The sequence below is a fragment of the Strix uralensis genome, chromosome 3, assembly GCF_047716275.1.
Source record: "Strix uralensis isolate ZFMK-TIS-50842 chromosome 3, bStrUra1, whole genome shotgun sequence".
NCBI classification, from domain to species: domain Eukaryota; kingdom Metazoa; phylum Chordata; class Aves; order Strigiformes; family Strigidae; genus Strix; species Strix uralensis.
Genome location: NC_133974.1, coordinates 80973659 through 80997793, shown reverse-complemented (window position 1 = coordinate 80997793; position 24135 = coordinate 80973659). Strand labels below are relative to the sequence as shown.

Below are 24135 nucleotides of genomic sequence, written 5' to 3'. Positions count from 1 at the left end.
ATTTTTTTTAAAAGCATTAAATGGTGGTTATGTCCTCGGTCCAGGCCAGAGTGCCCTTAAGAACAATTCCTAAGTATTCTGATCTTAATTATCAGGCAGAATGAATAAAAAGCAATATTATTTTCCTTTGAGTACTTAATTTATATTGACATCATCTGATGAAACTGACCACTGGCCCATCAAATTTTGGCTTCTGCAAACAGGTACAGTGTTGTTTTCATGGACATGGGAGAGCTACAGGCACTTTTTTTAACCTAAAGAACTGCGGGAATAGAAGTTGCTTTGATAGCATAGGTTGGATTCAGATACCTGATGGATGACCACTTCAATCAGCCAAGAAAAGAGTGAAAGAGAAATCTCTGAGCAACACTCACTAATGCAGTATCTGGCAACCAGCCTGGTCCCCAATTAATCTGATAACTGACTCTGCATTCCCCTAGTCCTCTTCTGTTTTTGTTACTGCTCTGTGCCTACACTTTCTTTCTTGGCCTCTACTCTTCTAACCTTTTGGCTTATATTTTTGTTAAATACACATGTTGTTCATCATATACAAAGTAAATCTTCTAAAGCCCAATAGGTGTTAAAATGCTGCAATGTGAAAAGTCTACATTTAACTCTTTAAAGCAACTAAAGAAAGAAAATGAATAATTAGAAATTTACCATACAGGCACAGCCATGCTAAGAACTGATAAGAAAAACACACTTGCCTCAGTTTTCATGGGGAAAGACTGGGAAAGGGATAACATGTCAGAATGGAGCACTGTCAGGTTAAAAATAATGTAGTCAAAAGACATCCCAAGTTACTCTTTTGAATTTTAAAGGGGAAAGGATCCCTAGCAGTGAATGCATATCTAGAGTTGGCAAGGGCTTATGAAGGCTGCTTTACACTTCTGAGCAGTCTGATGGAAGCACTGAGATTTACTAAGGTGTGCAAAGCAATAGAGGATAGAGCTTTCACAGGGATTCTACAGTGTGGGCAGCCTCATGAAGCCACTGATTTATGTTCTTTTTTAAGTTTAGAGAACCTTGTGCAAGTGAATTGGGGATTACTTTGCCCATGATCCTAGTTGCTAAAAAGTCACATGTGAGAACACAGGCACGTGGCCCTGCTGAGCAAAAAGGCTGAGGGTCACCCTGTGATGTCCAGGAAGCACTGGGAACTGGATGGTTAGGACCATACTGATAGGCTTTTGGGGGAATGGTTGTTTGTACTCTTTATTTCCTTTTAGATGTTTCCTCTAGAGTTTCATAAAAGCCAGATTTATACCACAACTTCACCTATTTCTTTCTGAGTTTTACTGTCTTACATGTCCTAGAGTGGTTCTTCATTCACATATCTTCATTTTAACTCTAGCATGAGATGTTTTTTTTTTTTTCTGGAATAGCTTCACTGACAAATGATTTATCTTTTTTTCAGATGACAGGAGATTAGAAGGTGTATGAGTATTAATAGCTCCCCTTCATTTTGGAGGTCTAATTTAATGCAACTACTATTTATTTTGGTATTCAGAGCCTGATGATATGACAAATTTCATCCTCATGAGTGTATTCAAAACAAACAACATGCAAAATGCTAAGCTATTCTGGCAAGAGTTTCCCAGATCTGTCTATCCTTTCACTGTTATTCCCTTGTGATTCGATACAGATTTGCAGAACAGAGATTCCAGGACATAATGCATCCATCTTGCTACCAGAAGCACTAATGCTATCAGTTCCTGCAGTAGAGTTTTAACAGCTACTCTTCTAATTTATATTTTGCAGCGGAAAGCTGGAAGATAGCATACACCATTTTGCATGAACACCTGGTTTTTAAACTAGGAAAGACTCACATGTTCACTCTTTCCATTCTGTAAGAAAGAATTACAAAAAGACAACTGCATATTTCTCGTCATATTCTGCTCCCTCTCTACTTCCCTTTGCCAGAGAAAAAGAGTTTAATTTTATCAATGTAGCAAAAAATATTAAAATAAGAAATAATCATTGAGATTCCAGCCCACCTAAATCGTATTCAGAAATGAGGTCTAGATATTCCTCTTAAACTCCAGGCAGTAATCCCACCTGCTTGTTTACCAGGACTGTACATTCCTAAATACACCAGTCATTCTTTATTTAGTATGAACCTCCTAAAATTGAGTATTTTACTTATCCATCTGTGCTCAGAAATGTCCTCTCCAGGGATATTACTAAATATTACTTCCTCAGAGCTCCACTGAAAACTGCCCGTAAGTCCAGCAGAGCTGAACAAATTAGAAACGGTCAAGACCACAGCAGCTGATCTACCCAGTATCAGTCATCAGGCAAAGCATTCATCAAGCAAAAGAAGATTTGCGTCTAAACCATATGCATGAAATGAATCCAATTTGCCAGTCTTCCAAATTTGGAGAAGTACTGTATGGTGAAAAACCTCCCTGCCACCTCTTCTCCCATAGCTGAGTGACTGCATAGTTGCTAAACACAAGACGCCAGCAGACTACATAGGAAAAAAAGACGGAGACTGATTCTAGATCCATAGTGAGCCACCAAGAGGTCGGGAAGACCTAGAATTCCAGTCTGTATGACAGTAGAAGACAAAATCACACACACTACATGCACATTATACATATAAATAGGAAAGTGAGCTGGTTGATTTTCAAGGATCACCAGTTCCAGCTTCATGAATGATTCATGCTGATCTTCAGGATGTGGCAGGAAGCCCCTAACAAAATTCAGACTTAAAAAGGAAGGATACAAAGGGTGGAAACAGGTGATACAGGAGAAATACACAGACACTGTCCAAACGTGCAGGGATGGGGTTAGGAAACCTAAAGCCCCCTGGAGCTAAATCTGGTAAGGGGTATGAAGGACAACAAGAAGGACTTCTTACACATGTATCAGCAGCAAAAAGAAGACCAGGGAAAATGTGGGTCTGCTGCTGGGTCGGACAGGGGACCTTGTGACAAAGAATATAGAGAAGGCAGAAGAACTCAGTGCCGCCTTCTCCTAGGTCTTTACTTGTAAGACCAGTCTTCAGGAATCCCAGGTCCCTGAGACCAGTATTACAGTCCGGAGCAAGGAAGATTTACCCTAGGTGGAGAAGGGCCAAGTCAGGGATTACGTGAACAAACACACAAATCCATAGGACCTGATGGGATGCACCCACAAGTGCTGAGGAAGCTGGCTGATGTCATTGTGAGGCTACTCTCAATTATATTTGAAAGGTCGTAGTGACTGGGATAGGTTTCTGGGAGGAGGAGTCAAATAACAAGCCAGTCAGCCTTACCCCAATTCCTCAGAAGGTGATGAAGCAAATCCTCCTAAAAGCTATTTCAAAACATATGAAGGACAAGAAGGTGATTGACAGTAGTCAGCACAGATTTATGAAGAGGAAATCATGCTTGGCCAACCCTGCAGCCTTCTATGATAGAGATGACTTGCTCCGTGGATGAGGGGAGAAGAGCAGATACTGTTTATCCTAATTTTATCAAGGCTATTGACACTGTCTCTGATTACATTCTAATAGACAAACTGATTAAGTATGTGTTAGATAAACGGACAGTGAGGTGTGCTGAAAATTGACTAAACCATCAGTCTCAAAGAGCTGGAATCAGCAGAACAAATTTCAGCTGGAATCCAGTCACCAGTGGAGTGCCCCAGAGTTTAATACTAGAGCCAATATTGTTTAAACAGAGAACAACTTTAGCAAGTCTGCAGATGATACAAAATTGGGAGGAGCAGCTGATACGCTAGAGGATTGTGCTGCCATTCAGAGGAACTGGCTGGAGAAACGGGCTGGCAGTTATCTCATGAAGTTCAAAAAAAGGCAAATGCAAAATTCCCACACCTGTGGAAGATTAATCCCCTGTACCAGCATGGGCCAACCACCTGGAAAGCAACTTTGTGGCAAAGGCCTGGGATTCCTGATGAACACTAAGCTGAGTATGAAGCAGCAACATGCCCTTTCAGCAAAGAAGGCCAACAGCCTCCAGGGCTGCATTAGGAAGAGAATTGCCAGAAGGTCAAGGGAGGTGATCCTTCCCCTCTCATTCACACTGGTGAGATTTATCTGGAGTGCTGGGTCCAGCTCTGGGCTGCCCAAACAAAATAGACATGGACATACTGGAGTGAGTCCAGCAAAGGGCTATGAATATGATTAATGGACTGGAGCATTTGACATAATAAGGAAAAGGTGAGAGAACTGAGACTGTACAGCCTAGGGAAGAGAAGGCTCAGGGAGGATCCTATTGATGTCTATAAATATCAAAGGGGGAAAAATAAAGAAAATTGAGTCAGACTCTTCTTAGTGATGTCCAGTGACAGGAAAAGAGGCAATGAGCACAAAATGAAATACAAGAAATTTCATTTAAACGCAAAAAACAACTTTTTTTTTTTTTTTAACCGTAGTGGTGATCGAACACTAGAACAGGCTGCCCAGAGAGGCAGAGAGACTCTCCATCCTTGGAGATATTCAAAGCCCAACTGGACAGTTCTGAGAAATCCACTCTAGCTGGCCTTGCTTTGAGTAGAGGGGTTGGACTAGAGAATCTCCAGAGGTCCCTGCCAATCTCAACTATTCTGTGATTCAACAATAAAATGATACTCATTAAAGAAGAACTACAAAAAAATCAGCAGAAGCCCCATTGCCTGATGAGCAAGAGAAGATGATTTGGACTCAAAATAGAGAATAGGAACTAAGGCTCCATAAAATTATTTTAACTATAATTCGAAGAAGAATTAGCACTAAAAACAAGAAACAGTGAACAAACCTAGGGGTGAAGAACAGAGAAAGAGCAGAAAAAGGAGCCTCTGGAATCTCTAGAGGACACCTCTAGTTCCTTACACAATATGTGTACTGATCATACAGTTTCAGGACCAAATTTGGACTATTTTGTTTTGACAGTTTATGGATCTCAACTTGCCAGAAAAAGCAGATCAACAGTAACTTTAAGTCATGCTTGCTTTAGCTGGTACTGTAACTGGCATGGTCTAGACTATGGTATAAACAGCTATCAGTAGTAAATCAACACTTGAAGAATATGTGAAAACACTCCCCAAGAATATAATACTTTACAGCAAGTGGCTTATAATATTTTTTCACAAACCTTATGCAAATAATAAAAAATTATGTTTTTTAAAGCTTGGAAAGATTTATGATTGCATCAAGATAACCATACTGTCCGCCAGCTCTGTATAGGTTTCTTCTATAGCATTCCTACAAGGGCCAAACCTCAGTAACCAGCCTAAGCAACATCCTTTGGAACCTGATACTTTCTTTGCCTACATCTGCTCTATGTGGGTCACAACACTTTACCATGTATCTGGCTCAGCTGAGATGACTGAACTCCAAGCTTCTATTAATAACACACTAAAATGATATTTCCTCTCTATGGGTTCCCAAGCAGTTGTTCCATCAAAGCCAGTCATATGAAATAGTTGAGGAGGTTGCTGGAAAAATAACTGAACATTTCTGAGGTTGGATGTGGTTTCTGTCATAGACCATCTTACTTGGTTCTTCTATATTCAGGCTAAGCAGTGTGAGGTTTCTTCTGGGCCTATTCATTATCTGCTCCAAGCCTTGGCTTCCCAGCATAAAACAGAAGTAAAAAAGAGGACTTAGGGGAGCAAACTGCCTCTGACATTGCAGTGAAAGAGTCTGTGGACATCTAGTCTTAACTTTTGATGTCTCTTAGAAATATTTCACTTCATAGTGGAAGAAAACTATATGACATAATTCCACCACCAACAGAAATCTACATGCAGTATGTGCACACCAAGGCATCTTCTCACTACAGCTTCTGAGCACTAAATGTGTATTCCCTTACCTGGTTGATGTACCAGGGATGGGACGTCCTGTATCGACCAGAACACACCAGCAGTAGCCTGTGGAAGGATGGCACTGCACTGGTTTGTAGAGGCCACCCTGAGCACACTCTGGAATGAACACATTGTCCTTCTGGGGCTGTTTAGCTTCCTCCAGGGCTGACTGAAGTTCTTGATCACATGATGATGCTTTTGGAAGGAAAAGAAAAAATACTGAAGAAACTATATGGAAAGAGCCTACTAGATTTATAAAACAGTTTTTATATCTTTCTTTGATTGCATATAATGATTGTATTTGAAGTGGCTTTCTACAGCTCAAATACAAGCTACATTGGTTTATGCTGTATACTGTTAGGAACTTTAATTTCCTTTTCATGCAGCTGCTTCATAATACAGTCCTAATAATATCTTGATGCCTCCTTTCCTATACTAGATATAATCTATGGATAACCAAACCTTAAAAAAATTCTTACTGACTCCACAGTCCCTAAACTATTGATTTTTTTCAGATGGAAGTGTAAAAATCCAACTTCTTAGGATTCCTTATATGAATTATTAATCTAGATATTCATTTAGATATTTAAATTCTGCTCTTTCTTCCCAGTTTTGGAACAACCTCTTAATACAGTGAAAATTCTTCCACCTTTTTTTGGTGATTCTGGTATTGGCGATGTATCATTTGCTCTGAAGACCAAGACCCACATGAAAAAGTAATACATTTTTATCTCTGCATTAACAATATGTCCCAGATCTCTTCTGAATGTGAGAAAAGCTCACTTGTCTATACATTCCTAGCCTTTATGTGAAACTATGAACCAGGGGGCAAAGAGCAGAAAGCCCAGGGACTGAGGAATGCCAGTCAGTTCACACCAATCAGTAAAAAGACACCTCTTCTCAGGATTTTTGATCACTACTGACCTGGTATATATGGCACTGCAGAGATAATAAATGAGACAAACTATTTACTCAAGCCATTATTTCTCCAGGAACTTTAAAGTCAGTGTCCTATCATGTGAAATTTATATGGTTAATAAAACAGCTTGTGTATAATTTTCAAACTAATCCAGTGAACAAAAATTAAATATTTGAAAAACAAGAATGTTAAGCTCTCTACAAACACACAAATTACTGACAGGAAAATTTCAAGTTACTAGAATTTCAATCAATAAAAGATTCTCTTCAGTTAAAGAAAAATAATTTCAATGTTACAAAAAAAAATATCTGTGGGTAATATTTGCTCTTATTTCAAGTCAGTTAAAGACTAATGACACACTTATTCTCTGAATCTCTAGCAGGATTTACCTCTTGATTTTTTCACAGTTTAACCCACAGAAGTACAAATTGAATCCTCACTGGATTTTCTAGTGCATTTGTAACGAGTTTCAGCTTCAGCCTAATCGCATTTACTCTTATCCACATTTCTGAAAATGCTTTGGAAATTGTAGGCAAAAACTGACAGAAAGTTACTAGTTATGTCCAGAATGCTACTGCTCCTTGCCAGCTTCTTCCAAATGCAGATGACCAAAACCAGTAAGACTTCTGTTGCAGGGGAAAAAGTAGCAGGAAGTTAAACACCTTCATACTTTAAATGGCACACAATTCCATCTATACAATGGCCTGGTTTCCAAAACAGTGTGTTTTGCTCTAATCCATGTAAAAGGTTTAAAAAATAAGCATATTACTTGATAACTTGATTACAAGGCACAGATGGAGTGTTTTTTCAGTTCTTTGGTTGATTTTTTTTTTCTTCTTTTGTTTCATATGATATTTGAGCAGGGCAGCTAGATAAATTGATTGATTTTGCATGTTTTTGTCTTGGTCTACCCACTGACATGATCAGAGATTGAATAGTTCTCAAAGCACCAGATAATAAACTGTACTTAGAGAATCAGTGTAGTGAGGACAGAAAGGTTCCTTTAAAAAAGAGAAATAGCTAATTATTTGCATGTTAAAACCTTCACAGAAATAGCTATGTTTTCACAAATTAGAAATCTGTCACCAACATTCTCTTAGACTAACCAAATCTTTTCCAGTGAATCTGGATTATGATGATTATCAAGTTACAAGGTACGACAACTCTGGAAAACACATCACTTCGCTCAGTTGTTAATTTTTTATATTTTGTATATAATCAAGCAAAAAGAAACAAACAGGGTGAAGCAGCTGCAGTGAAAGGGAGGAAAACATTACTTCTCTTTAAACTCCACTAAATTCTTTTATCTTTCATACTGATAAACCTTGGGACCATTCCATTAGCTACTGTGACCTTGTCTCATTTTACATCCTTGTAACTAGCAACACAATCTGGCAGATGTGCAGGTATCATTATCTCTTGCAGACCCAGAGGAGCGATACATTTTCATGCTCTCAGCTTTGTTTAGAAAACACATTGGTGTATAGAGACTACATGGTCAGGTCATCCAGATACACAAAATGTAACAGCACAGCGAGGATGTGATGGAGAATTCCCAGTACAGAAGCAGATACAGACTGTTTCAGCTGTGAGCATAAGCTACACCACCTAATTTCTGTGAAGCTCTAGTTTCCACTGATTGAATCACCCAGCAAAGGACTACACTGCTGACTCAAAACCACTGCAGTCATGGGCCAGTGCAGTCACTTGCATTGTGGTGATTTAGGAGCAGGTGGTACATACCTAGATAAATGGTATTTACTCTCCTGACTGACTTGCTGAGGGAAGGTTTCCTACAAGCTGCTCCTCAAGCTAGAAATTTGTCTCTTTTGCACTAGGTCATGTTTGTTCTGGTCCTTTTTCTCCCTTATGTCTGGTTTTAAGTCTCAGAGATACAGAAAAGCAGTATTATGGGAGAGATGTCAAAGGAGGGTTGCAAATGTGGCTTATGGCTTTAGGAGGGACAGTCAGAAGACTGGTGGAACTTAACACTGCAAGTGAGACTGGAAATAGGACAGCCAGTGACAGTAATCAAAGGAAGGTTTAAAGATAAAAAGGAATGTTCTTAATGGCTGAAGTCTATGAAAAATAGACAAAAAAGCAGGATTCATACTAAATGCCAAGGTAAAAGTCCTGTAACTAGGAGGACTCTAGTTATGAAAAGTCTGCCTTTGAAGAGCAGCATCAGCACAGGCATTCAAGACAAAAAAACATATATAAAAGTAACTATGGCATTTTCAGGGAGGACTTTCCCCTTTTTGGAACCTTTAATTTCTTACTCTTCCCCTACAGATTGGAAACTGTAACAAGAGGAATCTATCATTAGTCCTAAATTAGTTGTCAGATAAAATGTAGAATATTTTTGACAAATTGGAAAAAATATAAATCAGTGTGATGGACACTATGTCAGTTCTCTATGTGCCAAATCACTGAGCCTTATTACAAATCTGCTGAACCCAGTTCATTCATTTTATTCACCAAAAGTGCAGAATAGTTTATTTTCCTCCCTTACATAATGGCTAATGAGCTTCAAGTCAGCTATCAGGCAATCTGTTTAGTGACTGCCCAAGAGTGTCATATCTGCAGAGTCCAATGCTTTTGTATGCTCTTGACATGACCATTTATGCCACCATTACTAATTCCCTGCTTGTTTTCCCCACTACCACACTCTTTCTGCATAAAGGAAAACTGCTCTGAAGTGTTTACTTATAATCCTGCCTGCTTTTCCCAGAACCAGAATATTAGTCCTCTGTGTAACTTCCTCTCTGAGGGAATCATTCATTCCCTTTCAAACTCTTCTTTCAATTATTTAAAACGGGAGTACTGGACTGGAAAGATGCAACTGTAGCCCTGTGATGACTAACAGCTCCTATCACAGAGCTACCATACTGCTGCAAATAATTGCCTTTGCAATGTCAGAAGAGTCATCGTCAACAAACGTTCCTTTGCCAGGAGAATCAGTGATAAACGTTGTTCACTTAGAAAATTCCTGACAGTTTGTCCAAACAATCTGACAACAACTATGATCTGGAACCATAACAGATGGATTCCAGCAGTTCATAAAGTGGACAGTATGGAAAAAGATCTATGCCACAATAAAAGTAGGATAAATACCTTAATCATTAAAATGCATCAAACTTTCTATGGAATGTGTTACTACAATAGCATTCCTTCTGGGAAGAGAAAAGCACCGACATGCCAGCTTCTTTTCAGGGAATTTGCTTACACTGTTGTTATTTCACTTAGGTCCTTCAGTTTTGTCTTGCTGGAAAAAAGGGATGTCTTTCCAAGCATCTTAGTTCTATAAAATAGTTAGACATGGCTGAAAAATCCTTTCCAGATACTCTACCATGTTAGCCAGCCACACTGTTGCTCAGTTGGGATCCTTAATTTCAGGTTGATAAACCCTCCTGCAGTTTCTGCCCAAAACTGTATTTTATTCCAGGTTCATAAGCACTACTGATTCAACACACAAATTTCAATCATGTAAGAAAATATACCTTTTTGTCCAGTTTTACACCAAGAGCCTTTGTACCACCCAATGGCCATCTACTTACTCTGAAAAGGGAATTTTTGAATAATGAAGTAAAACTTTTGCTCTCTGCTAAGAATGAGTTTAAAAATCTGCTTTAAATGTTATGTATGCTGGTCTTCCTATGTCATATTGTTATTCCATTTCTTCCCTTTTTACTTTAAATGTTAGTTGCTAAATATACTTTTCTTGTTCTGGTTCAAGATGCCTTTACAATACATTACAAACAACCAACTGAAATGCTGCATCTTCTGTCAATGAGAAAAATACTCCAGCTAATAATAAACTCTCTGGATAAGTTTCATGTTTTGTATAAAATCTTCAGTCAATTCTTGTTGCTAATTATCCCTAAGAAAACAGTTTGGATTTCAATGAATCAAGTTAATTTACATGAACAGAAAAATACCTCAATAGTAGTAGTGTATAACACTGTAAATCCCTGTTTATGAAAGACTCCACTTATGCATCTCTGATAGGTTACTTAAACTGTTAATCAATGCTTACTAGGGGATGCCCTAGAGGAAAAAAGAGGTGTTCTTTCTGGAAAAATCCTGAACAAACTATGTAACTGTGCATTTGTTTGTAGCACATCTAAACCACCGAACACTGTACTATGTAAGTTATGTTAATCATCTTGTTAGTCTTGTAAGAGGAGACATTTTAGCCCCTTGTTTCAGAAATTCTGGCAGTTGTGCTGTGTCTTATCACAGCTTCTCCCAAAATGTAGAATATCATGATTACAAATAATTTTGATTTTCTTTTTTGCTTAAATGTAAATCGCTGTATTTATGTCTAAATTTCAGTGTGTTCTACAGAAACAAGTTGCCAAACTTGCAGAAAATTACAAAGGTGTCTGTATGTTACCTTAACATTTCCTGCCACTATACAAATATTTCTTTCCAATTTTTCTTAACTGCACAATGTGTATATGACAAACAGAATCCATTCCAAGAAATTCTGTTTTCAGTTGGTTCCTTCTCCCTCCTTTTCTTATTAACATAATGGGCCATGAAAGGACAATTTAGACAGCCTGGTTTCCAGGGTAAAGGAATCTTTTATTAGGCCTTGAAGCTCAATGTCCTCTATAGAAAGCAGGTAACAAGAAACCTGTGAACAAAAATACTCCGAAAAGTGATACGCATGCTCTGAAGGAGTGCAGTGTAACATTAGAGACAGTTAATATTACAGTTTCCCCATGTTTCTGAGACAATATACAGACAGAATATATTCATGTTGAAAGTTCAATATATAGAGTCTTAAATTTTACGACAATTTCTGCTAAACGTTGTGAAAATCATCTGTCTGTCCTAATTTAGCCTAATTTAGGCACCCTTTTAGAACACTTCAAGCACTGGTTTACACAAGTTTTGTGCTAGTTTATTTCTAAACCATAATAATTAGGATGGATAAATAGTCATCCTATTGACACACATGCAACCCTCCAACAAATTCACATCTCACAGGGATAAGAACTTGTTCCATTTGCTTAGAATGAACCCTCCTTGAACCAGTGAAGTTAATAGGCCCTGAGGAAACTGATTACAATGTGTTTTTATATTTTCAACTAGTTTTCATAGTCTTCAAATTTCATTGAATGGATTTCCACTTGCACTACACCAAATTGTATTTCCACATATGACCAACATGTTCACTTTAGAAAGGCAGTGGGAAGTGTGATAATTTCTATTCAAGCTATGCTCTCCTTGCAGAGGAATTTACATTGACTGGATGGCAAAATGATCCATTACAGCAGTGGCCCTGTTATTCCTAACTCCAGCAAACACACATCTTCAAGTTAAACTAGCAGGTTCTTTACCTGTATCTGACCCGTTTCAACACCCAGAATCCATCATGTCTGTTGCTGCTATAAACACAACTAATACAAATGACAAAATTTCCCTAACTGATTTCATTCTATGAAGGAGAGGTATAACTCTATGGCTTCATATTCTTTCAGGGTTTCCAGCTTTCATTTAGACCTTCTCTAGCATAACAGATTCCTTCCCTGAAGAGGTAGATGAGTTGGTATAACATGGTTTAAGATGCCAACTTCATATCTTTTATATACACAAAGTTATTTCATCATCCCCCATGGTCAGCGTATGGGCATTTCACATCAATCATTCTTAAGAAGACCTGTTCTTACAAGAATTTGTCTGCCTGCCCTCTCTTGACAGTTTCAAATAAACTCGACTCTAATAGAAATCAAGTGCAGCTCAGTGCTACAAACAAATGCAGTAATTAGTTTTCTCATGCGACTAGCTTCTTATAAAGACTATTCATTAACCTAAATCAAGCAAAAAATATATGTGTGGCCCAGTCTTCCCCCAGTAGAAATCCATGGAAAAAATACCCACTAAATTCAATGGACAATACATCAGGCCTCAGTTGAATATATTCACATGCATGTATGTTTCCAGTTAAGCCTATATTTGCTCATGGACCAAGTACTGATTGTAAGGAATAGGTAACATTAATAAACAGAGAACCTTAGTCCCAACATCTAGATGGCAACCAAAACTTAAGACTACATTACAGTATTAATATTCATCTGGCGCCACATGTTTTGATTTACATTACGTTCAGATACACATCAGCATGAGGGTTCTCAAGGCCTGGAGAAAGCTGGCAACATTCCTACCCATATTTTTTCTTGTTTGTGAAAATTTGTGGGAACCAAATATTTCAGGCCCCTTGTGTGCATTTGCAGAGTGCTCTCAATGTACAGCTGATCACTATTTTGCACTTTTGGAGCTTGGGTAGATGACTGTGGCTAAACACAAAGCTCATAGCTTCAACACAGCCCTGAAGTTTAATTTATGTACTTTACTCCACTGAACAAAGCAGGATAAATCACAGACAGATGCTCTCATTTATCTATGTGGTTTTATATGCAAGGACACTGCAATACACAAGGAGGATCATCTGGAAATGCACTAAACCCATGGAAATAAAGATCCAAAGCAGAGCCCACCAGCTCCCATTTAGCTTTAGCTGAAAAGAACATGATCACAGCCAATTTAATCTACCTGTATACCCCAGTGTTTTCTCAACTTTAACCCTGGGTTTGAGTAGCCAAGTAGCACGATGTCAAATCAAGATTTCTGCAATACACAAATTCTGGTTCTACCAACAGGCGAAAGTTTGGGGGCCCACAAGACAAAAAGATGAAAATAGGATGACTTGCTCTTTAACTAAAATCAAAATCCACTTGTCTACTGAAATTTTTAGAAGAGTTTCTGGTTTAGGGAAGGTTCTGTTCTGCACATACCTCTGCAACTCTTTATTTTTCCTAAAATTTTAAATATTAAGAGTACTGTGAGAAAGACTGTAACCACAACACTGTAGAACTGTTTTGCCACAAAAGCCTGCTATTTTAGCATTTTGTTTGTTTGTTTGTCTGCTTGTTTGTTTAATTTTTAGCCCAACTTCTTAGTTAAAGAGATGAGAAATACTATTTAAGCATTCAAATTTCTCCTCTCACAGAATTATAACTAATATAAATTACTCAGTTATTAATTTATAATTATTTTTCTCCTTCACTGAGTTCTCACACTGCCATTGTACAGATTATAAGGGGTCAAACTAGCTACCTGTTTTTAAACCAAATGTAATTCTACATTTTGCCATTCTTATTTAGACTGAATAAAACAGCAGTGTGAGATCTGTTCACTAAATTGATGAAAACTCACAGAGAAGCTAGTCTTTATTTACAAGTGTGACAGAATCTGACTCTAAATGTTTAAGTATTTGCATTTACTCCTGATGTAGATAAATAACAGAGAAACATGAAGTTAGATACATTAGAATACATTAGATTATAAATCTGAGTTATTTCAAAGACACATTTTGCTTTAGAGCCAAAATGTATATCCTAAACATCCTGAGCCAAACATTTATTATACCATCTATGAAATGTGAGACAGCACTGAACCAAGAATAGCACATTTTGTTAAATCTTTACCAGCACTGTGTGAAAGTGAGAGCAAGTCTTTGCAAAGTGGATTGCATTAGGCAGACTTGATCCAAGGACTGTTTACACCCTACCCTCTAACAATGGACCTTTGAATGCATCCTTAACACAAATCAAAAGTCCTTTTAAGCCAGCTGGTCAATCATATGGCATCAGGCTTCACAAGGCGAGTGAAAAATCTTCTGGTCTGAGGAGAGAGTCCTTCATCCCCTTTTTCTCAGTGAGTTACAAGGCTGGAGAGCGGATGGATTATTATCTCCAGGTGCTCTTGCTTGACTGTGTTAACCTGCCTCCCCTAAAATGAGAGAATACTCTCCTATCCTGCAAGGATGCATCTGAAAGCAGTTAGTTGCCAAATGGGATGAAAACTGGTTTTGCTACATAAGAGGAAACATTGGTTTCTATTATTGTTAGGTATGGTTGTCTCACCCTGCCAAAGCAGAGCAGCACCATAGCATTCAAACTGCAAAACCAACCAAACAAAAAAGCCACCACCCAAAATTACAGAAAATGAAAATCACTGACTTTTCCCAAACACGGTGGCTAGCTGGCCAGTTTGCTATAGCAATCTAAAGGCTCATTCATTAAACAAAATTGCGCAAAGCTACCATTCTTGCTTTATGAGTATATTGACCAGCAAATGTTAGTCTTCTGCCAGTGGAAAAATCTCTCATTTTTAAAGAAATATTTGAAGTGAAAATAAAGCTGGTTCACTTTTTCCACAGAGCTGTGAAAATTGAAGTCTTTGCCAGGTAAGCTGAGGGTAAGTATTTGTTTGAATAGCTCTACTAAAAATTACAAAACAAAATGTGCAAACTGGAGTGCCTAAATTCATACTTTGGCACTTAAATAAGCCAGCCAGCTTACAGGAATGTTTATCAACCCAGCGCGTCCCTTCAGTGAAACAGGAGATGTTTCTGTTCACCGTTTGGGAAACTGAGATACTTACATCAATGCCTGGATATGACTTTGGATACTTGACCTTAGGCACCCACGTAATTTTAATTTCAGAGGTGTACAGTGGCATCTCTGGCTGCAGTTTGTGCTACGTTCCTGCCATTAGTCCACACTGCTAATGCTGTTGGCATCATGCAATGTTTTCCAGCCTTATTGCTTAACTCCTGCCTGAGGTGGCTGCACGCCACCTACTTTATTTTCTAAGTATCAACTGATTTCCAACCACCTTACAGACAGAACCCTGACTACTGTTGCAGAAGTCAGCAGGAGCTAGGAGGACTTCTGGCTGTTTTACAGGAACACGATCCAAGATGCACAGTTAAAAAATATGCAATGTATTAAAAAAATAACAGAATATTATTTTGCATTTAGGTAGTTCTCCTTTACATGTCTCAGTGTATCTTACAAAATTATCAATATAATATGCACCTCTATCTAGTTCATAGCAGACTGAATGGGCATTATTGAAGGGTAAAATTTGGCCCTCTGACACTGAGCAGGAATATAGAGATTAAACAGGTTGTTGAAACAGAAATTCTCCTTTATTCCTCAGTGTTTCAAGGAGTATTATTCTGACAGCCATAATGCAAAAATTTATGCTACCATCATTCCCACTGCCTCTTCTGTGGCTAAGTAGAATGATTCCACCTCCAGGGCTCTCAGATATGTACCCTTCAAACCTACTTGATTTAAAAAATCAAAATATTTAAAAACTACTAATGCTGAGAATATAATTGCACCCTTAAAAGCTAATTAATAACAGGTGAATCAAAACCTAGCCATTTTTATACTGACTTGCTCTTTTTCATCTTCTCAAAGAGAAGGCAAGAAGCAGGTGGAAAACTAGCATGCATATTATTGCTCATATCTCTAATGACAAGAACTGTGTTGTGCAATTAAATGTCTTTTAACAGCTCAAGAAGCAAATTCTTTAAAGTGCTATCATCTGTTGAATCATGATGATCCCAGAATACATTAACTTTTGTCCTCAGTATGAGATTCGACAAATAACCTGAAGGCTGGTCAAAAGGTAAATGCACGGCTTTAACCCTGCACAAATCCAAAGGCTCATCTTAGATTAAATGCTGTACAGGTCTTTCCCCCCCAGCACATTATATCCAAAACACACTATTTATATAGCACGTAGGAGGACAGTATTCATAACAGGAGAGGTACAGGATTCAGATAGAAGACTTTACCGATTTCAGCCAAGTTTTGTGTGTAATAAAGAGGAAGAGCCAAAGAAGAGTAAAAGCCAATAAGAATATTCTAATACTATTTCTTTCAGCTCCAACAACTTTTTAATATAGTTTTATGTAGCTCTTTCTTTTTTTTTTTTTTTTTTCTTTTCTCATATGGCCATGGTTAAACAGCTCAGCTTGTGCTTTGGTTTCAAGAGCAAAGCCAAATCTTTGGCTTGGCTTTACCTTTGGAAAAAAACAACAATCTGAATTAAAAATAAAAATGATAATTACACCCCACTTTCATCTCTATTTTCAAACAGAAATAGTTATCTGAAGTGTAGGTAATGCTAAATATGGTGTGATAGTGAAACACCCCTGTGCTTTCAAAGAATGGAAGATCCCCTTATCATATTTAAAATCCCAGGCCACAATTTCTGCTCCTGTAAACTGAAACCATTCCACTGAATACAGTAGGGATCACTAACAGAAAAGTCAGTCCCTAGATGATGCACAGTAGCAAAGTCCAAGACTTTTTGAACCAGTAAAATTACAGTTTTAAAGTGTGACTAATGATCCTTACTCCTTTATAATCCATGGTTACTTTAAGTGCTCAGAAGATTATTAGTTTTAAGTGTTTAATGTACCACAAAAATGACCTGTATCAATGGAATAAGCCTTGCATAAATACTTCCCAACAATCCATTGTGTGTGAGAGTAAAGAACAGGTTTCAGAAAGCATTATTTTTCAAAGTGTTTGCTTTGTTTGTTTTCCACACATACTTTCAACCCTTTCAGACCTGCTCCCATCCTGTCTCCCCCCACACACATGCACATTTACCTCAGGCCTCATTTATTCTGAAGATCTCTACAACCAACAGAGAAAATCCAAAGGACTGGTTTTGGCAGAACTATTCAAATAAAACAGATTCTAAATATTTAACTTTTCCAGATAACGAGCATCACAGGAAACAGCAATGTTGGCATTCAGTCACCTAAGGAAACGTTTTTATTATTGGTTATGTGAAGACAGTTCTGTTATTCTTTCTACATATTATACATTGTATGCTCTGTTTTCTTTTTAATTTGGGAAGGTTAAAGGTTGTTTGATGGCTTGAAAATAACGCAAAAGGAAGCTCAGTGCATGATGCTCCCAGGAGGTTGTGAAGCTGTTGCAACTGGAGCTGTTGCTGATTAAATCTGTCTATTGTTATAAAGCATTCTGGACCAAACCAATCAACCACTGGCATAATTAATGAAGTCCACAAGGGCCTTTAGTGGTACTTGTTTTCATCAATCAGGAGGAATAAACACAGGCTAAAGAAGAGTGGAAAAGCCTGTGTATTTACAAACCTCCTTGCCTTGGGTCACGCTTGTGAATGACTACAGTACAGTCCTACAGCAAGTACCACTGCACACCAGAAATTTTGCCTCATACATGTAGGCTCATTTAGATAAAGATAATATGGAGGTAAAGACACAGGCTCTCCCTTGCACCAAAGTCATGCACATCCTCTTTTTGTTTGTGTTCTACATACATATTTATTGCAATCATGCAATGGCAGGTACAGTTTGCAGAAAGAAGAGGAGGAATCTCTGAAGCTGTCATTCAGTTGCAAGGAAAAAGAGTGAAAACACAATGTCATGATTTACATGATTGAAACAAAGAAACCAACAAACAAAAGGCAGGAAGTCTAGATGCAAAACTGAAACTGAAAGAAAGGGTTGTGCCTTTTAATTTCGAGAAATGCAACTATTTCAACTGGTCAGTACATCTTTTTCTTCACTTCCACCTTCTATACTATGTAAGCCTTAAGCCTGTAAAGCTCCTTATTGTATTCAACAGGCCTGTACTAGACACTATCTCAACTACCTCTGAAACTTTTGCTTCTGCTTGAATTAATCTGTCCGGACTGCAGCAGCCCTCCCAGAGCAGAGCCAGGGTTAAAGCCCTGGAGTTCCTGGCTAGCTGCCCCGAATGTAAGCAATGAAACCACACTGTCTCCCTGCACTAGTTGACGTCAGATGCTTTCGCATACAATACTTTGTAAGCTGCTTAAGTATCCCCAGTGACATCCTGAGGAAGTAAAATTGGCACAGAATATAGGCCAAGACTCTGAGCACTGGTCATTCATACTAACAGTGTTGATGTTACGACACTTGCACTAAGTTTTATTTCAAAAATACAAATTAACTTCCACAAAAAACTCACAGCCTTGACTATAGAAACATTCTTACTTAGGAAAGCACTGGATTAATGCCAGAAATATACTCCACTAGTTTTAGGATCAAACACCTAGTTGCTTCCACAGTTTGGTATCCTTCAGTATCCTGCAGTATGGATACCACAACTGGAGAAGGTATCCCTGAAATGGTCTCTGAAATCCTACACAGATAGGAAATGACACCTTTCCATGCTTACTCAATCTAGGAATCAAACTCTCTCTCCTATCCATTGCACTGTTCAACTGGTAACTCCTAAAAAATCTCATCTTGGTTTGGGGTCACTGCATTTTCAGAATACAGCCTGCAAATTCATAGCGTGATCTATAGCCTTTATTCCTTGGTTAATCTCCTCATAAGGGTTATGGCCTTTGGCTGTAATAGTCAAAAAGAGAAGGTGGAAGAACAGAGAGATGTGAAATCAGTGTTACAAGAAAAGCCTAAAACAGCAGCATTTGAGACTGGAGAATGATACCTAGGCAAAAATCAAGAAATACGCAGTGAAGATCTGCTATTGACAGAAAAGAAAGCAGACAGCAAAGAAAGGACTGAAAGCAGAACAGGGAATACTGCGTGTGCAACCAAGAGTGACGATGATCAATTATGCCAGAAGTAACAAAGACTATGTTAAAATTGCATAAGGCTCCAATAAAAACAGGTATGAAAAAAGGTGAATTAAGCTTAAGGATAGTATTCTGACCCACAAACTCTTACTCAATTATCCAGGGGACAAAAAGATCCAAAGCAAGGCATTTTTCTTCTAGCCTTGCTGTGGACAGGGGATGCTCCATATAGAAGTCACACAGGCTCATTTTGACAAGTGTATTGAAATACTATCTGCACCATGACATCCTTGAGGCTAGCACTATGGTTAGTTACATGACATTATATTCCCAGACATGCATAAAGGTATTGATGAATATTCAATGTTTCTGAATATTAATATATGTCAATGTGCAAAATACAAAACCTCATCTGAAGAGAATGGAGTTGTACAGAAAAGCAATAAAGGGAAAATACTTTGTTCACTCTTTCAGCTGGCTATACAAGTGGAGTAGCTGAGCCCTTATGCTGACAGCACATCCATTAAAGCCAAGAGGAATCCCAGCTATGCAATAGCAGCAGGATCGGGGTGGGCTGTCCTATTATCACTGATCCAGCAGACTGATATACCACATACTATCTACTTAAAAAAATGAGCGTGCACTGTGTTTCCAAGAGAGGCAACACCATCATCATCAGTCCTGCAACACTAATGTCCCCATTTAGAGGAAAATTAAAAGAAAACTAAAAAAAACTCTCCAGGCCTGATTCTTTTCTCTTCCCATAAGGCTTCCAGTGGCATTACCTTCTAACTGCAGTGGAGTCACTCCTATTTACACTGGTATGAGTAAAATGAGGCTTCACGCCTGCTGAAATTAAACCATCTCCTCCTACAGTCATTTGCTATTATTATATTGGACTGTTTAGTTAAAGGGATGAACTACAGGATGTGTGACTACATTACAAGTCAGTGTTTCGTACTTGGGACGTTGGTAGGGAAAGGGGAAGTGACCTTTCAAACCACTGACATTTATACTGATATTTTTGGCTTTGCTGTTTCTCTGTTGTATCAACTCAAAGGAACTAAAAATCATGTCCCAAAAATGATCTTAAATTGCTTTTTAAACCTGATTAGAAACTGCAAGAACACTAAAATTATAAGTCCCTTATGCTAGGCAGGATGTAGTCTTTATTCAGTCAAACAGGAGAGCAATAAGAATAATGATTCCCTCATTACCTTCAGGTGGTAAGGGCTATTGAGATTATGGCTTTATCTACATGGTGAGAGTTTTGGGAAAGTCAGAGGAGAAACACCCAGGACCAGAAAATACTTACACTTCTGCTCCCCAAACCAATTAGGTAAGTAAACCAACAGTAAGGGTTGCTACCTCCTTACCAGCCAGAATAACTGGGAACAGTGCTGTTGTGAAAGAAGGGTGAACTGCACCATGACAGAGTGTGATGGTCATGAACCTCTACAACTAGTCACACTCCTGCATCTGTTAAGAGTCCCCACTGTAGTGGAGTCTGTGGATGAATTCACTAAATGACAAGTAAACATAATCAGACAAGATCAACCCTTGTCAGCCCTTACATTGATGGGAGTTTGCCTGAATACAGATGTGAAAATTTGGCCTAATGACTGAGGGGGACACTCAACCCTTCCTATGATTTGAACCTGAACAGATCATGCAATCCTAAGCTATTTTCTACTTTTTTGCCAAAACTGTATTTCAGCTTTTGCAGGCACAAGAGGCATTAATTTGACTTTATATTCCTCTGCTTTCAGACCAAACATCAACCAGTCTGTTGCCGTGATCTAACTGGGTGCACTGGAAAACAATTCAAGGGCATTACAGGTCACTCACATTTGAGGAATTTATGTATTTATAATGCATTTTAGTCCAACAAAAACTGCATCTAAGCAGCCATCCAAATAGAGGACAATAAAAGTCCTTTCATTTTGATAAGTTGTCTTTACTCACTGAAGAACAATAAAAGTGGTAAGTTTAAATAACATTAGGATCTCACTGGAAAACAATGGAACAAGGTAATCCACTGTTTAAGTGGTGATAATATAAATTTTTTCATAGCTTGTTATGACTGCAATAGAGTTGGTTGAAAAATTTCATTGTGACCGTGTTTGCTAGAAAACCATGTCTTTAAATGAAAAGATTCTTTTCATTCAAAGTGTTTGTTTTTCATAAAAAATGTGATTTTTAATGAGAACAAAACAAAACCAAAAACCCACAAGAAGTTGTTTCTTTGTGTTGAACTTCCCAGAGGACCACAAAATCCAAGATGCCTACAAGTTTTCTGAGGTATCTCTGAGTTTTTAAAAAGCAGAGACCATTATATCCTGCATGTATAGTCAGCCTAAAGATCACAGCCCCTGAAAAAGAAGGAATTAATGAAGTTTTAAAATTACAGCTCCAACAAGGCATTACAATGACCAATCAAGATTTTGAGTTTTGAGCCAAAACTATTCAGCTTTTTGAAGGTTTGTTTTGTTGTTTGACTTTTCATCTTGAAAATATTTTTTTTTAGCTGAAAATGCATATCTTTTCAGAAAGAGTTCCCTAAGAAGTTAATTTTTTCCATAGAAGGCTGCATTTTCAACCAGTTTGGTATATTAAGCTTTGCCCTCTCTTTTCTCTTGTGTTTTGTAATGCACCAAGAGAATTTAAGATCTGAAATTTAATTTACAGCCTTAATCTTATTTAAACATAGTTTTATTTGTGGTTGAATGCAGATAGTTGGCCTGCCGTTCTTAAACTAAAACAGGTATTAAAAATAGCTTAATGAAAAACAGTGGCCTGTCTCTTCAACCACTGCTTCTTCTCCAGTAACACAGAAATCTAAAGCATTATGGCAACAATACTTAATGTTATTTCTAGGCAGTGTAGAGTGCAGGGAAAACATAGTGTCTAGCATTTATCTGGAACAGTCTGCTATGGGAGAGGACAGAGCATGATGGACAGGGTGGAGTGAAGCAGAAAGCAAGCCAGTAATAATACAACACTTGGGGTATATACAGCATCTTGCTGATGACAAGATTTCAAAGTGGTTTTATGTACGTTAGCAATGTAATTTGACTAGAACAAGTTCCCTTGTGCCAATTATGACCCTTGGTGTGGCTTTTCATGGAAAGGAGACTCTGCACTGGTCCCAAACAGAAAAGACAGTGTATTGCATTAAGAGCAGGCTAGGGAAAAGGATCCATGGATGACAGCATTAACCTGGGATCTTAACAGTCCATAAAAGCAGAGGCTGCAGTAAAGGCTTGGACTGATGCTATAGCTGCATTGCAGACATCTGGCCAATGGACAGGTTTTGGGGTTAATTCCAGTCCTTCCACAGAGGTCCCTGTAGGAGTTGAATTTCTCTTGCTTTTGTACTAAATGGAAAATGCTAACATTAATGATGAAGCCTCAAAAAGTTCCTGCATCACATGGCATTTTTCTCAAGAATTAAGCAAAAAGCCAAGAATTTATTGGAAAATAATTAAGCAATGCATGAACTGTAGCATGGAGCTTTCAATCCTTTCAGAAAGTTTGTTCAGAGATACACAGTTTGGCAAATAAGAAAGTTGGAAGTCATATGTGGTATATCATCCCATTAAAAATCTCTCCAAATTTAAACCACTGTGACTGCCCATAACCTGATCTACCAGGCAACATCTAGAAATAAATTCAGATTGTCAGAAATGTACATGTCAGGAAACTGAAGTAAAGCTTTGACTCCAGCCATAAGGGCTGAGTACATGGCTACCAGTGCTTCCATGGCCATATTTCCATTAACAGCAATCAGAGTTTTTTGTGCAGAATGTGGCCAGATCAATCACTAGAATTCCACAGTTCACATGAGATATTAACAGTGGAATATTTTGCCATAACTGGTTTTGGCTTTTTTTAAAACACTTCTTACTCAATTATTGGAAAGGTGAACAGTTGGTCATTTGACTTATCCTCACAGAAGAAAGAGAAAATTGCTTTCCTCAAAACAATCTGGTCTGTCTTATAAAACCAGAATAATTTTGCCAGAACAGCTCACTGGATGACTTTGATTAAAATTAAGAGTGAAACTTAAAATTTTGGTTTCCTTAAAGTTAGCATTTTTGAGAGTTTTTATCAGCTCACAGATTAAGACATAAGGAGTTCTTAACCTTGCAAAATGCAGGAAAGAGTTTTGTGGATATCCTTGGAGTGATGGAATAACCTTCTTCACCATCTATACTACAAACAGAGTTTCTTGTTCAAGAGCATAACTACCAATTTAGTGACGTTTTGAAAATACGAGTCTCAGCGCTCTCTGACATTGCAGATATTTCTTTCATTTTGTAATATATTTTTTGACCTCAAGAGTAGTATTGGATTCTTAATATTTCAGAAAAAAATAGGACAAATGTTTAGATGACAGTTCGCAAATTTAGATGCCTAATTCTATATGCTCACACTTGAGCTGGCCCTCTTACCCAAGAAGGTGCATCAGAATCAAGAAAAATTTTGCCTTTACGGTATTGATAAAGACCTGCAAAGGTTACTGGCTACGTTCATTGCTTTTAGGCTTGTTTGCTTGTGGGGGAACAAGGAAGGGAAGGCATCTCTTCATGGAGCATAGACATTTCCTCTTATCAGGTCATTGGGATGATGATGGAAGTCCTGGCAGCTCTTCCTACTGTCAACCCTGCTGGACTTCTAATTGACTGCAAAATTTGGAAAACCTATCTTCTATATATCACCCAGCAATCATAGTATAGCCATAGCCAGATCCAGACTGTCTTGTCTGAAAGATTTATCTATTTCCCAGAGGGATTATGTCTTTAGATATGATCCAGTCCAATATGTTTCTGTGCATTAATATAATTTATGTGATTTGTTTTTGCATCTGTCATTAAAATATAGACTGTTAGCCTGACAGCTCTCATAGGATTTATGAAGTTTATTGATGCTTTTATGATAATGCAATCTGATGTCTGGTAAACTGTGGAAAGCTGCGGGTAGGTGGGGGAGTACAT

General features: G+C 38.0%; 1 protein-coding gene across 2 annotated transcripts in view; it reads right to left on the bottom strand.

The window, feature by feature from the left end:
- SMOC2 (SPARC related modular calcium binding 2) overlaps positions 1-24135 on the bottom strand; it is a 149140-nt gene that overhangs the window by 40704 nt on the left and 84301 nt on the right. For both annotated transcript variants that reach the window (XM_074864808.1, XM_074864809.1), the window contains exon 8: positions 5799-5985. In XM_074864808.1, the coding sequence (XP_074720909.1) occupies positions 5799-5985 (187 nt within the window). The remainder of the gene's footprint in view (positions 1-5798; positions 5986-24135) is intronic.